Source organism: Pyxicephalus adspersus, chromosome 8 (genome assembly GCF_032062135.1).
Source record: "Pyxicephalus adspersus chromosome 8, UCB_Pads_2.0, whole genome shotgun sequence".
In the NCBI taxonomy this organism is placed as follows: domain Eukaryota; kingdom Metazoa; phylum Chordata; class Amphibia; order Anura; family Pyxicephalidae; genus Pyxicephalus; species Pyxicephalus adspersus.
The window spans coordinates 46,110,161-46,124,461 of NC_092865.1; the positions used below are offsets into that span (position 1 = coordinate 46,110,161).

The 14,301-nt window shown below is 45.4% G+C and overlaps 2 protein-coding genes across 2 annotated transcripts; one reads left to right on the forward strand and one right to left on the reverse strand.

The window, feature by feature from the left end:
- Positions 1–2,187: 2,187 nt before the first annotated feature.
- Positions 2,188–7,206, forward strand: BRK1 (BRICK1 subunit of SCAR/WAVE actin nucleating complex). Its single transcript, XM_072420421.1, has 3 exons — positions 2,188–2,373; positions 3,553–3,635; positions 6,809–7,206. Exons 1-3 carry the CDS (start codon positions 2,256–2,258, stop codon positions 6,833–6,835), a joined length of 228 nt encoding a protein of 75 aa, XP_072276522.1. The 5' UTR covers positions 2,188–2,255; the 3' UTR covers positions 6,836–7,206.
- A 2,526-nt stretch (positions 7,207–9,732) lies between these two features.
- Positions 9,733–12,344, reverse strand: BORCS6 (BLOC-1 related complex subunit 6). The gene is made up of 4 exons (XM_072420420.1): positions 12,184–12,344; positions 11,623–11,777; positions 11,262–11,345; positions 9,733–9,908 (listed from the first exon to the last, which is right to left on the reverse strand). The coding sequence occupies exons 1-4, from the start codon at positions 12,206–12,208 to the stop codon at positions 9,783–9,785; spliced, it is 390 nt and encodes a 129-aa protein (XP_072276521.1). The 5' UTR covers positions 12,209–12,344; the 3' UTR covers positions 9,733–9,782.
- Between the last annotated feature and the right edge of the window lie 1,957 nt (positions 12,345–14,301).

Sequence of the window (14,301 nt, forward strand, 5' to 3'; positions counted from 1 at the left end):
CCACCCCCCGATTTTTGCTCAAACAATTAAAATAAAGCACCCCCCGCAAATAAGACATCCTCCGATACCTGATACTGTGTGCCTCTGTGTGACTCCTCGATGCTGGCTGCAGTGCAGAGTGAAACTGAAAGTAACTTCAAAGGACAAGCAAGCTGCTGATCCCTGCCCTAACGGAGTCTGTTACCCGGCCGTAGAAGCCAAAAAAAAGTGATAGAGTGATCAGAAGGGGACAATGAATGGCACATGAGTGATTTTCAACAATAAATGTGTACTGTAGTCATCTTCTTAGTAAAATTACCGTTCCCCCTGAAAATAAGACCTAGGGCATATTTTGGCATTTCAAAAAATATAAGACAGTGCCTTATTATAGGGGAAACAGGGTAGATGTCACATAGCCCAAATACATTTTGGTTTGTTATTTTCCAATAATGCCCAGAATGGCAAGAAAAAGGTAACAACATTACTTGCTCTTGCTATTACTGAGAAGTTGTCCAAACTTGTCATGTGATGTAGGATAGTATTGGGGGTGAGGGGATATTTCAGATTAGGCTACTGAAATGTGTTTAGTTAAATCTTTAAATCCCTTGATGCATGTTGTGTAGGTTCCCCTGGAGAGCTTACAATGTAAGAGTTGGGGAAAATAGCACACAATAAGAGGGGGGATATAGAATGGTGGGTGAGTAGTGAGGGTTTAGGAGACAGAAAAAGATGGGTAGGTGAGTTTGAAGCGTTGAGTTTTAGGAGCAGAAAGTAAACGCAAGTCAGAAAGGTAAGTGGAACAAGAACTGTGGAGGGATTTGAATGCAAAGCACAGGAGATGGATTCGATTCTAAGGTGAAACGAAAGCCAATGAAGAGAATTACAAAGAGATGCAGCAGTAGAGGAGCGGTGGGAAGTCTGTGTATCGGGTAGGTAGGTGGGTAGGATGGATGAGTCTGGCTGTAGCATTCATAAAAGATTGTAGAGGAGAGAGTTATCTTTCATCTTCTGCGTTCTTCCTGACGTCTTCCGATCTTGTACTGCACAGGTGTGAGATCAGGTGGCATGCCTTCCTTAAAGTGTAAAGAAAAAAAATTGCGCATGTGTGAGTGCAACCATTTTTTTTCCATCATGGGAAAGCCTCCTGGGATACTTACATCACAAATCTCTGTGGTTTTCTCCTTAATTTTTTTTTTTTACTGCTGCAGTGGCAGACAGACGGGTTTACACAATAAAATATAAAAAATAAACATTTTATAGGTTAGCCACACTTTTATGTAATGGTAAAAACATGGTGATCGGTCCATTTTATTAAAATGCACAAGTGTAAGGGGGCTTTGGATTGGACTGAAATTGTGGCACCCATATATGCCATGGGATCCCAGCAATTCCCCCCAGGTCCAGAGATTAGCTGGAAATGTAATGTGGTGACTTGCAGGCTATTACAGGTTCACTTTTTTACAGATCATCCCTAAAGCATGAATGAGCCAAGACAATCCACAACAACAGACAAGTCAGAGTCACAGAGAAATTGATCTGAAGAGCCGTGAATAACCTTGGAAGACACGAAAAAGAGAACCGGTCACCAAGATTTAATATACAATATATGATATGGTGCATTGCCCACCCTGGGGGTCTTTATATGAGATATTAGTATATACAAGTATTAGATATCAGCTGCAATGCATGTGATTTGCCCTCCTATTTTTTCCTTCATTGCTTTCAAGTTGAATAACAAAATAAATTCCAATTAGAGATTCTATCTGAGCAGATATTGTTGCTTGCATTCCTGTAAATGCGTCTTATTAATCTTTTGAGAAATGCACAGGTCTGAAAGCATTGGAATAGCAAAGTACTATTAATCAGTCCTATATTTTGCAATAAACTGATTATGTTCGGGTTTGGTAACCTCTGTTCAAATAATGTTCTTCAACACTTGAAGTTAAATGGTTGGTTTGCCCATTTTAAAGATGGCGACTTGTGTTGTGCGTGCAATTACTGCCAGCTTCCAAGATGGCGCCTGGCTATGCGTCATTTACCTCTGCCCATTGCTAACATGGGCGTCAAGCTATGTTTTAAGGGAGTGCCGCCACTATCTAACATGGCCGTCACATCCGACGTAGGGTATGTTTTGCCAGAAACCGAGATAGCGGAGCACTCTGTGATAGGTCGCCTCACCCAGCTCTAAGATGGCCGCCTGGGCCTCAGAAAGGAAAGTGGCTGTGGGGTGTCCGGCAGGGGGCGCTGTATGGTGACAGGCAGAAGGGAGGAGGAAGATGGCCAGCCAGGAGGACCCGGTCCAGAGAGAGATCCACCAGGACTGGGCCAACCGCGAGTACATCGAGGTCATCACCAGCAGCATCAAGAAGATCGCCGACTTCCTCAACTCCTTCGGTAATCTTCGGCGGGCGGCGTCGTAAAATGTGGGGGAGGGACGGAACTGCCCCCTCTGATAATGGCCGGGTTACAGCTGGGCCTCTGGGGTGCCCTGGGGGGAGCAGGCGCCTTGTGTGTGTGTTTTAGGGAAATATAGGGTGTATATAGGTGTGTGTGGGGGAGGGTTATATGGGTTGGATGTTGTGGGTATATGGGCACCCTGGGTACATCGGGGGTATTTAAAAAGGTGGCATGGGTATCCATGGGGCAGGGGGGGCAAATGAGAGCTTCCCAGGAGCAGAGAGAATGGATGGGGTGGGCGATCATCCCAGGGCAGAAGTGGACATCCCTGGGGCAGGAAGGGTGGGAACACATGGGGGGTATGGGAATCTTTAACACATAAGTGTATGTCACGGGTATACATGGGGCAGGGCGGTTGTATGCTGGCATCCCGAGGGAAGGTGTGTGGGCATCCTGGGGGTAAAATAAGGCAATTATGACCATCTCTTTGGGGTGGGAAGGGCATACAAGGTGTACATGGATGCCCCACGTACTGGGAGGGTGTTTGTTGGCTTTCTGAAATATGTGAGTATAGCGTGAAAGGGTACATGAGGTGAATATTGGGTGTATGGAGGCATGGGGGGATTGGAACCCAATAAACCCCCCCTGAGGGTATATGGGGTGTGGTGGGTATGTGGAGGGGTATGCAGGTATTTCAGGAGGTCTATGGGCACGCCTTGTACCTATAGGGTGTATAGAGGTGTCATGGGCATCTATGGGGCAAGGATGGGTGTTGTGAAGACAGAAGGGGTGCATGGGAGGGCTTCCTGGGAACAGAGGGGGTGTCAGAGTGGCAGAGAGTGCAGATAGGGACATCATTGGGTTAGGGAGGGTGTATGTGGGCATGCTGGTGGTAGCAGGGAGCATACAAGGTGTATGAGAGGTGGTTAGGGAGAGGGCAGGTCTGGGGCAGGAATGGCGTATCTGGGCATCCTTGGGGAAATTACTTGAGAAAAGAAAAGGAGATGTAGGGTGGGGAAAAATTTGATTTATTTTGTAGAAAAAGGGCACATGGGGTGGGGTGTTTGCAGGCACCATACATAGTGGGCACATGGGGCATCTGCAAGCCTGATCAGTGGGGTGAATGGGACACATTGGTGGTTGTCCTGTACCTGATGTGTATTCTCTCCCTGTCAGACATGTCCTGCCGTTCCCGACTGGCAACACTAAACGAGAAGCTGACGGCGCTGGAGAGACGAATCGAATACATTGAGGCTCGGGTAGGTGCAGCGCCTGCTTTACATCTGTTCTGTCACCCCTCATTAATGGGCCCAGTCAGGAGAGATTTACAAGAGCCCTGCGGCGCGGGCTCAAAGGCCGCCAACCTGACCCGCACCTCACCTCCCGACTCACCTGACATAAATGGCACCCTGGGCTCTGTCCTTCTCTCCTGACTGACACTCCCCCTGTAGTACCCCCATAACTGCCCAACGTTTTATCATTTCTCTCCGCTATGGCCAGGCTTTACAGCATCCATTATGCATGTTGAAGACTCAGCCCTCTGCGCATGGTGTCACCGCATACACGCAGCCTCTTTCCATGTTTGTTTTGAACAGTTTGCATTAATAATGCTCATCAGTCATTGACTTGGTGTGCTGAAGCAGAATTATCAAAGAATTGCGCCTACTTCCTGTCTCTGTGACACCCATACAGAGATTGTATAGTATGGGAGTCACCAGGACAGGAAAGAAACCCCTCCCCCCTGCTGTGCTGCGTTCCCATTGGGTAAATTCTCTTCCTCTCCTGATGGAACCAGTAGGGACTCGGAGCCCTCCGTCTTTCCAGAATCCCACATTCCGGATCTTCCCGGCTTCATTTTCTTGCTGTTGTCATCTTTGCTTTTTCCTGGCTCAGGAAGTTAAATTGGTTGCAAGAAATCAGAAACGCTTTATTTTCTTTCCAATCACTTATTGACTGGCTTCTGGCTTTGCATGGACAGAATTCTCTTCTGTGATTCTACAATTTCCTATCTCACATTTTTATTTTTCTTTATTTTTACTTTACGCTTCCCCTTCCGGAATGGTGACGATTTTAGAATAATTGTTGTGCTGCATGAAACCATCGCTGAGCTGCATGGCTGCCGTCCTTTATTTCCCCCAAATCTTCTGTCTGCTTCAAGTTTTTAACCTGCGGAAATGTTTGGATGTTTTTATAAAAATATAACTTTGTCTGAATTGTAAATGTGAGGTGATAGTAAATCAGTGTTTATTATTGGGGGAGGTTGGATTCCAGGGTTTATTTTTACTTTATTTGGAAGAATCGACAACCTAACTGCAAACCCTGCGCTGACCCCTTGCAATACATAGAAGTGCCAAAATTTAAACATGCGACATGCAGGAAGTGCCAGCACTGAAAGGGGAAGTGGGGGTTGGGAATGACCAGAATGTAATTCAAGTGAATGTAAACCCTGTAATTATTTTCCTGCATGTTCAGCTTCATTGTATGCAGTTCCTTAGGTAGACATCTGATAGCGATGGTGGGGATGTTACATGCAGCGTCCCACCCATGGCGGGAGTGACAGTGCAAATTGTGATGGTGAAGCCTCCTGGTCAGGATTTGGTAACTCATCAGTAGTTTGTTCCCTATATGAAACTGCAGACAGCCAATCACGTCGTCCCCATTGATGCCACAATATTATTATATTGGTGGTTGTGGTTTGGATAAGAGGGGAGGTTCAGTTTTTGCAAAGCACCCTGCAGCTACTCATAGGGAATGAATGGGGGCGCTAGTGAGCAGCTTTGCTGTTAAATGTTCAAGCATTCGATCATTAAGGATCAGTGTAGCGGTTGGGGCAGCTGGTAAGGTGCCAGTCACCAGGAGCCACACAGAACCCACTGCTGGTCTGTGTGTCAGTTGGGTCCATAATATCTTATAATGTTTTCTGTCTGTAGATTCTGTGCATGCTATACGGCCAGTCTCCGGGCTCTGCTCACTTTATGATTGGGCTGACATTATAATAAAGTCCATTTACCTTGACAAAGTTGTGTGTGCTCTCTTTGTATGAACCCCCCTAGCAGGTCAGGTGGTGCCAGTGCGGCTGGTATGACTGTGGGGGTAAACTGGTTTGTTCTGCCATCATTCAGCCCAGTGGTTTGTTGGGTTCGTTGAGGGCCCCAAATGGTCAACAGGAAGACTTCATCCCAACCCAGAAAAGCTTCAACCTCCAATATGTCTGTGGTTCAAGGGTTTATTACAAAATTGACAAGACCATGAGTGCCACTATTCAAGTAACACTGCCCCCCTCCATGTCCATTTCTATGAAGACTTACCCTCCACCTCTTAGTCGGGCAGAATTAAGGAGACCTTGGGTACTTATGAAGCTTTGGAAATCCCTGCCTTCATGTATATCACAGACAGCTCAGGAGGAACTTGTAAGCATAGGCTGGCTTTATGCAAATGAGCCCATATTGTTCCCTGAAAGCCATTTGTTTGGTTTACAAGTACATTTTCTAGCCCCGTACCCCGAGGTGAGGCCTCGTGGGCATAGGGCCATTCTGTACCTGGCAGCCCGTTTCTGGGCCTTGTTGAAGGTGAGTAAATGAATAAGGTTGTACATCAATAACAAATATTTCTCTTGTATATGTATATTGTGATTGACAGTGTGATGGGGCCTGGGGACTTTTATTTTACCACCTCCCCCCTTGCTTCCACTGCACTGGTAGCTTAAAGAGATCCGGTCATCATAACTGTTGCTGAAGCAGACTTCCAGGAATGCTGCTAGTTTCAGGGCAGATTACATTTGTGCATCACATGCGGTCCTGTACACGAGGAGTCATGTCTGATAAAGCAACAATGACAGGTTCTCTTTAGCTGCATTGGTTATTTCTCATGTGTGCATGCTCCTTGCTTTTCACTGCCAGTCTGCTGTGCTGCTTTGTAATGGACGGTGGACTCCTCGTCTGATATGGATGTCTCCGGGGTGTGTGATTTGCTCTTTGCTGTTGGTTCTGTGTGAATTCCTTTTGTTGAGGGTCCTGCAGACCCAAAAGGTTGCCCGGTATATGAAAGAGCTGCAAATATGCATATAATGCACACTCACTGATCTTTGGGCGCATTATTAAGACTGTTGGTACTGCCCCTGCATACCTGGGACACACAAGCCCGACCCTGGAGGTGCTCTGACCCATTGCCAAACCATCTTGATATGGCCCTTGTTAGATCTAAATTTTGTCCATTTTCTGACTGTTTATCTCCTGCCCAATACATCCCCCCTTTCATGTCAGGGGCCATTGTACCCAGACCATGCCTTCACCTGCCAGAAGGGGTCATGATTGAGCTGATCGGTGTGCAATATATCTGTGAACATTAGGCAGAGCTCTTTCATATCTTCTGTTTTCCATTGCTTTGGTATTTACAGATTGCTTTATTTAATCCATATCTTCTATTGTTTCAGGTTACCAAAGGCGAAACGCTGACATAAACCCCCCCTCCCCCCACAGTCCACCTGTGACTAAAATATTTTATATACAGAAATACGCTATGGACTTCTCATCCTCTAATTCCATGTCTGTCTCCGATTACCCCCCTCGTCCTCCTCTCTGTACACTGGCTGAACACTTCACGTTTACAACGGTTGAGCGTAGATGTTCCCCCCATCATTCCTGTGCAGCGTTCTTTGATTCATTGCCAGCGTCGCCTGCAGAAAAACGACGCGAAACGCGCTACAAAAACACAAGATGTTCTGAGAACTGGTCATCGTGCCAATGAGACGCTTTCCACGTTTCTTTTATTTTTTCTTTTGTATCCGTGTTACGTATCTATAAATTGTGTAAAAATAAATGTATACGGTGACTTGTTTGTTTCGCAGTCTTCTGATTTGCCTGTTGTGGTCCCACCGATAGATAACTGATCAGGGGTTTTAATTCAATCGTTCTTTATGACGCGTCCATCAATGTATATGAAAGATTAGCCCATCCAAGTGTTTTTTTCCAGAATTTTATTCCAGCTAGACCTGAGCTGCAAATCATTTGCATAACATATTGAAATAAGTGCACCTAAACTCCAAGATGATTTACTGTCTTCTATGAGTGTGGTAAAGCATTAACCTTAGATTTAACCTTTGACAAAATGCAGTGATAAACCATTCCTGCTCTGTACTTTGCAGTGTGAGATCCAAGGCACTGCTCTATGTTAATCCCACCAGATTGGTTTATGTGACTGTCATTTTATACCATGTTGTCCATGCTGGAGGGGAAGCTGTACCTGAGGATCTGCAGTGCAAAGATCTCCATGTGTCAAAAATTCTGAATCTGTGCTTGCCTCTCCTCCTGCATCCTTGTTACCTCACCAATCATCATAGGGGCAGCTCTTACATTGTAAAACTACTGAGACGTCTGTCTCTACGTGGAGCTACCGTGCAGAACAAGGCATGTCTAAACAGTAATTGGGAAACAATCAGCTGTAAGGAGACTGAAGACCATACTGGTGTGCAGTTCTTTGCCCCGAAAGGTCAGGCCATTTTTAATCTGTTTTTTCTCCCAGCATTCTCTGTGGACACAGGAAGTTATTCTGAAACTGATGGGTATAACTTCACCTCTAGGTGTCTGGTTACTGGACAAGGCATAAGGTATAAACCCATCTAGTATCCCTTTAGGGCTCTATTTAAAAATGGTTCCTGTCAATTTCCTCATTATTTGTTTCATTTCCTATTGTCACAGCGGTGCACGTTTGACAATTGGCCACTACATGGCAGAATGAGTCATTGTTTTAATAGGAACTGAAAGCAGATCAGTAGAGAGACCTGACCATCTGTCAGTGAAGTTCAGGAATTTATGGGGGGAATCATTTATATATAGAGCCCAGGTGAGCAGGTAAGTCAGTTTTCTATTGCAGACTTTATGATTGAGCTTAATAAATGTGTATTAGATCAGGGGGACCAAAATGTAACTTTTCCCCTTACCTATGGTAGCACATATTAAATCCAAAATTATATTTTGCATATGATACACTTTCTCTAAAAGAGCCAGGAGAAATGGAAGACTGCCCCAGTTTCACCCTCACCATGAGCCCAATGCACTTTGTGTTGCTGCAGTCAGAGCTCACACAGGACTGAGGATCCACCTCCCCACATGTGACACAGCTTAGCCAATCACAAAGCACCACCACATTCCATGGAGTATTTCCATACCAGTACATGAAGGGTTGGAACCATTATCAAGTGCCCAGGTAGTATAGTCTGCACCTACAGGAACCCGCCTGCAAGTAATTGTTTTATTTAGGTGGCAGTGGGGATATGGGGAATAGGCCGACTGCATAAAATATGCTGCACTGCTTAAAAAAATCAGGCTTTTTCCCAACACTAAACAAAGAATTGAGGATTATTTCCTAGATGAATATCATGGAATGAATTATAGTAATGAGAATTTCATGCAAGAATTAATGCTTTATGGGTGATGGACTCTGATATTCATGAAGGTAAAATACCATTCCTATATGCCAAAAATTCTCAAATTTAAATGGAGGTACAAGAAAATGCATTGATTTGAGTATAAACCTGGGGCACAAAATGCAGGTGGTACTCTAATCGACAAGAAAACATTGACTTGAAAATCACATTGACTTTTGCAGGTTATGTTGTATATTTACATAGGATGGGTATTTATTTTAAAATGATCTTATGTGCATTGTTGTTGGCCACAAGTAGATGACACTGTGTTGTCATGTAAAATGTGTAATCAACTCATATCTTTGGTAGCAACAGTTTGTTACACAAGGTGCATAGGACATGGCACCACCTTGTGGTGTGACATGAGTATGAAACAATCCTTTTCTAATGGCAGTTTAAGGGAAAACTAGGAAAATCTCCAGGGAAATGTTATATCGGTAATGCACTCTGTGATTTAAGGAACATAACGGAGGGTTTTATATTTATTTATGCTCCTAAAGCAAAGGAAGTTTTCAGCAACAATTAGAAAACCCAGAATGTTGGTTGACACCAGAACAAGTATAGAGGGGGATACCGTATCCCCTGATGTGTACACTTCTTCAGTGGCAACCAGAGAATTTCCCTTGCTTAGAAGAGATTTCTCACTTCCTGTCCTTGTCTAAATCTGCTGATCTTGCAGACAGAAAAACCTAAAATTATCTGCTGTAGTCTTGAAAAGATCCATATTCCAAATGCAGGAAAAAATGATCACAGTGAGCCCTGAGGGGTTTCCCAGCCTAAGGCCATTCATCAATTGGCAGTCATCAGAAGGCCCTCATCTGCCCCTATTCATTCTCTACAGGGTGGCTGTGGGCATCTGTGATTATCCATAACTCCCACCCCCCACACACACCCCCATCCAGCATTTTACACACTTGCTCCACCCAGACTCGTTTCAGGTTATCAGTTTTATTTACAAACAGAAATCTTCTAAATTAATGATTTATTTACATAAAGCCTCAAACATTTCCAGCGTGCGTTTTATTTCTCTGATCTGTTTGGCCAGCGCATGGATGGGTTGCATGGAACGGTCCAGCTCTTCGCAGCGTGCCATTAGCGTGTACATTCCCTAGGAAAGGAAGAGAGCATTAGGAGAGGTCAGGATTATTGGTTGTTTGCAGGGCCTCATGAAACTTCACTGGTGGTCAGACACCACCAATTCACCTATTGCACCAATTCCTTGCATCTTCTTATCAAACTGCTCCCACTGGTGGTCAGACATCGTACTGCACTCATCCCTTGTATCGTTTTTTACTTTGTGCTGCAACTGTTCCATGTATCATCGATCAATCAGCTCTCCCTGGTGGTCTGTCCCAATCCCTGACCACAGCACAGTTTGCCTCAAACAGGTCACAGGACTAGGATATCAGTGGGAGCCCAGACAGTTGATTTAATATATACTGCCTGATCGCTATTAGTCCACATGGTCTTCCAGCTCCATTGTAAGCACAAATACAGACCCCTGTATATTCTTTTATTTAGTGCTGAATTAAGGCACCCAAGATTACATTTGCTGGGCCCCTACTTGCCTGTCGGTCAATCAAACCCATTACTATCCCCAACACCACCCAAAACGCTGAACATGAGACTGCGATTGGCTGCTTTCAATGTGCTCTACTCAAAACTGTACCGACTTTGTTTCACATTTGGAAAAAGGAGAGAAATACAGCTTCTGTCCGATTTTACTGCTGTCTGTGACCCCAGTGAGGAGGTTTGCACCCCCTCTCTTCCCAAGGATAGCCAATAGTTCAAGTCAGGTGATCACTACAGGAGGTGACAAAGCTGTCTGTTAGACAGTGAATTTGCGCAGTAGTGTTGTCATTCTATGGACAGGGCAGTCCTAGATGGATGTACTTTGAAATTGGCAATCAAACGGTTGCATTGTGAGGAAGGAGAGAGTCTGCCCACAACTCGGGGCATCAGATAACGGGGGTGTGAGGGGTATCCTGGAGTAAAAGATGAAACTAACACTTGCAGTACAGGAGGGTCCCCAGTGTAAGGGTAGATTTGTCCCAACCCCTATAATGGTCATTACGCTGCATGGCCTCAATATAAATATGGACAAAGTATAAATAAAGTCGTGTGAAATAAACATAATACCAGAACACAAACCTATTCATTATAGTAGCCATCTCATACTCCATATTCACTGGGTGACAACGCTACAACAATTTTTTTAGCAGAATAAACAGTGTTGTCATTGTGGTAAAGAAAGTTGAAAATAAACAGATCTAGTGGCAGGATCAACAGTTAAAATTATATCACCGGGAGACTCCAACAAACCATGTGTCACTGCCATTGACAACGTGTGCCATATAATACTAATGAAGGATTGTATGCTCTACAAAATGATGGAAACCCCCAGCCTATCTGATCAATGACATCACCAGAACCACCATCAGCCATTTTTCAGGTCACTTACCTTTATGCTCATATCTACCGACTCTCCCAGGCTGTCCACCGAGTCGCGGTACGTCTGGATATATCCAACGCTGAGCGCCGTCATCTGTAAAGCAATAATCACAAATCATTACAAGGATGAAAACACATATCATGTTATCAGTCTACTGCAGGCAGGAAGAAACATTTCCTCAGTCTCCTTCCTCCAGTGATCAGACAGCAACATTGTAGATTTGTATCCAACCACAAGGCAAGAGGCTGCAGGAGAGGCTGATCTGTGTCACAAGAATGGCACAAACCCTGGGGTGACCCCCCAGATGATTCTTGAACACTGATGGTGCCGTCCTTTCAGGAAGAGAAGCTGTGCAATCTGTGTGACTCACATTTTGTATGGTGCTGTTCAGACTTTTCATCATCTGATCCACCTTCAGAGCGACATCTTGTGTCAGAATCTCCAAATCCTTCAGCACGTCCACATCGATGGGTGGGATGTCAGCTCTGGTCCTCTGCAACGCCTGATGTCGGACACCGGATTCCCCTGAAAGACAGAGAGCCCCGTTATCACTGGGTGGAAGCCCCCCTTATTTTATGCCCTGCACCCCCCAAACTCCCTATATTGTACCTCCCCTGCCCCTCCTATAATGTACCCCTATACTTTCCATAATGTACCCCAAGCCCCCCTAAAATCCTGCCCAACTCCTCATGCTCCCCATAATGTACCCCAAACCCCTGCCACCCCTACAATGTACCACAACCCCCTGCACCCCCCTATAATGCACCCCAATCCCTTCCACCCCCTACAATGTACCCCCATACTCCCTATAATGAATTCTTACCTATTCTCCCTGTAGTTCACAGACAAAATTCTCCCTATAATGTACCCCCCAACCCCCTTCTCCTGTACACAATTCACACGTAAACTTTAATTCTGCCATCCTTCTCACCCTCAGCACAGTGTCTGGAGCTCATACTGCTCCTCAGGGGCCTCGGGGGCCCTCCGCTCTCTCTTTTCCGTACAATGGGGTCCCAAATTTACATAAATGTCAATCGTCCTGCCACTGTGCACGAGCTTAAGCGCGTTTCTGCTCTGCCCCTTTATACTGCGCATGGTCTGGTGGTCAATCACCTGACCCTACTCATTGATCACATGACTTCACCCACCGATCACAAGACCCCGCCCACCTCCTTTACACTGGGAGATTAATCTCTTGTCTCCTGCATTGCAGTCCCAGCTAGGTGTCATATTCGTTAAATACGAGTGAAATGCTTTTTACAGGGAAATGAATGAGAATGCGCCAAATTGGGGCGGAGAGTTATTCTCTCAGCAGAAGTAGTATATGGTCAGAGGTCATGTGATTAGCAGGCGTGCTCAGGGATCTACATCCCACATCCGCAGTATATCAATCAATGCGGGGACGCGCCCAAACTCGTGCACACTGGTAGGCATAACCCTCCGTTTGTCAAATAGTCAACCCCGCCCTCTAAACCTGGCACCAATCCGCTTTCAGGACTCGGCTAGGGGTACATGCATTGTAGCTGAGTATGAAACGTGGGCGGAGCTTAGCAATTGCTTCCAGTGGCGTGGGCGGAGCTCCACGATGGCTTTATATAGAGTGCGCGGAGCTCTGCCATTGTTTTACGTGTGATGGGCGGAGTTTTGTAAATTATCTATGTGTAGGGGCGGAGCTCTTTCATTGCTTTGCAAAGGGGAAGAATGTGAAATCTGTAGATCACTTATAGGTGGAGCGTAAAGTTATTATTATTATTATAATTAAACAGGATTTATATAGGGCCAACGTATTATGCAGCGCTGTACATTAAATAGGGATTGCAAGTGACAGATACAGACAGTGACACAGGAGAAGAGGACCCTGCCCCGAAGAGCTTACAATCTAAGGGGTGGAGAAGCAGCTCATATAAATCGGGAAAAATAAATTATATTTACCAAATTCAGTCAAAAGGTAGAATCAGTAGGGATGTTCTGCAAGTGTGAGAAGTCCCAGTGCTCTCTGTACCTAAGACACAGCACCATCTGCTATTTCCCTGGTAGTTCCTTGTGTGACCCCCGCCCCTGACAATGGCTGGTACTTATTTATTTGCACAAAAAGGAGCAAAGGTCCCTGTACTATACTCAGGGGACATGCCCTCCAGGCTGCATATCCTCAAAGATCTGGTGACACCACCCTGCCAGCCCACCAGAGGTCACCACAGTGGACTTTTCACACCACAACATACAGATGGCACCCATGTGCGTAACTTCCGTGCACTGGAGAAGAACGATAGGGGCCATTTAATGTTTTTTTTTTAGCTCACTGGCAGTCTGTTAAAGAATTGGCTGTGGTACCTCAACACACGATAACATGTGACCTAACACATAGTTTTGTACATTGTCACCCCCATAGGGGTCACATGGACCCATCATAAGACTCCTAGCAAGGGCTGCATCATCCTGCATGGCCGCCATACTCAGAGCTGAGAATGAGCCCTCCCTGTCCCTGACTCTTCTTACCTGCCATTGGACAGCAGCATTCATGCGAACAGCCAATGACTTTGCAGAGATGTACCAACACTGGACTGGTGGCGGTGATGGGTGAGATTACAGTGGGGCCATGCAGGATGAAGCTAACTGGGCCCTGCTGGGGGGAGTCACTGATATCTAGTTGTGCCTCTAGTGGTGAGGGTGGGGTCTGCGAGATAAGAGCACAGAGATTTAAGCATTTTCTGACTATCACCTTATAAGGACAAAGATATATGGCAGATTTTTGTGGCCCTGTAAGTTCAGTGAGAAATAATTCAAGAAATAAAAGTTGATTACACAGGTGGATTACTATTATGGGATTGCACATTGCCCCAGTCATGTATGATAATCGCAAGCTACTGATCATGTCACATCATCTACTCGCATTCCAGCTCCACCCCTCCCTGTACTGAGCCCTCTAGGAAAAAAAGGGGGTGGAGCTGTCTTGTTTTGGGACTGTTATCACATGACCCATCCTTGTGACCACATGATCGGTCCATCTGATCTTTGCGTCTATAGCTTGATCATATCACCTCTCAGAAAC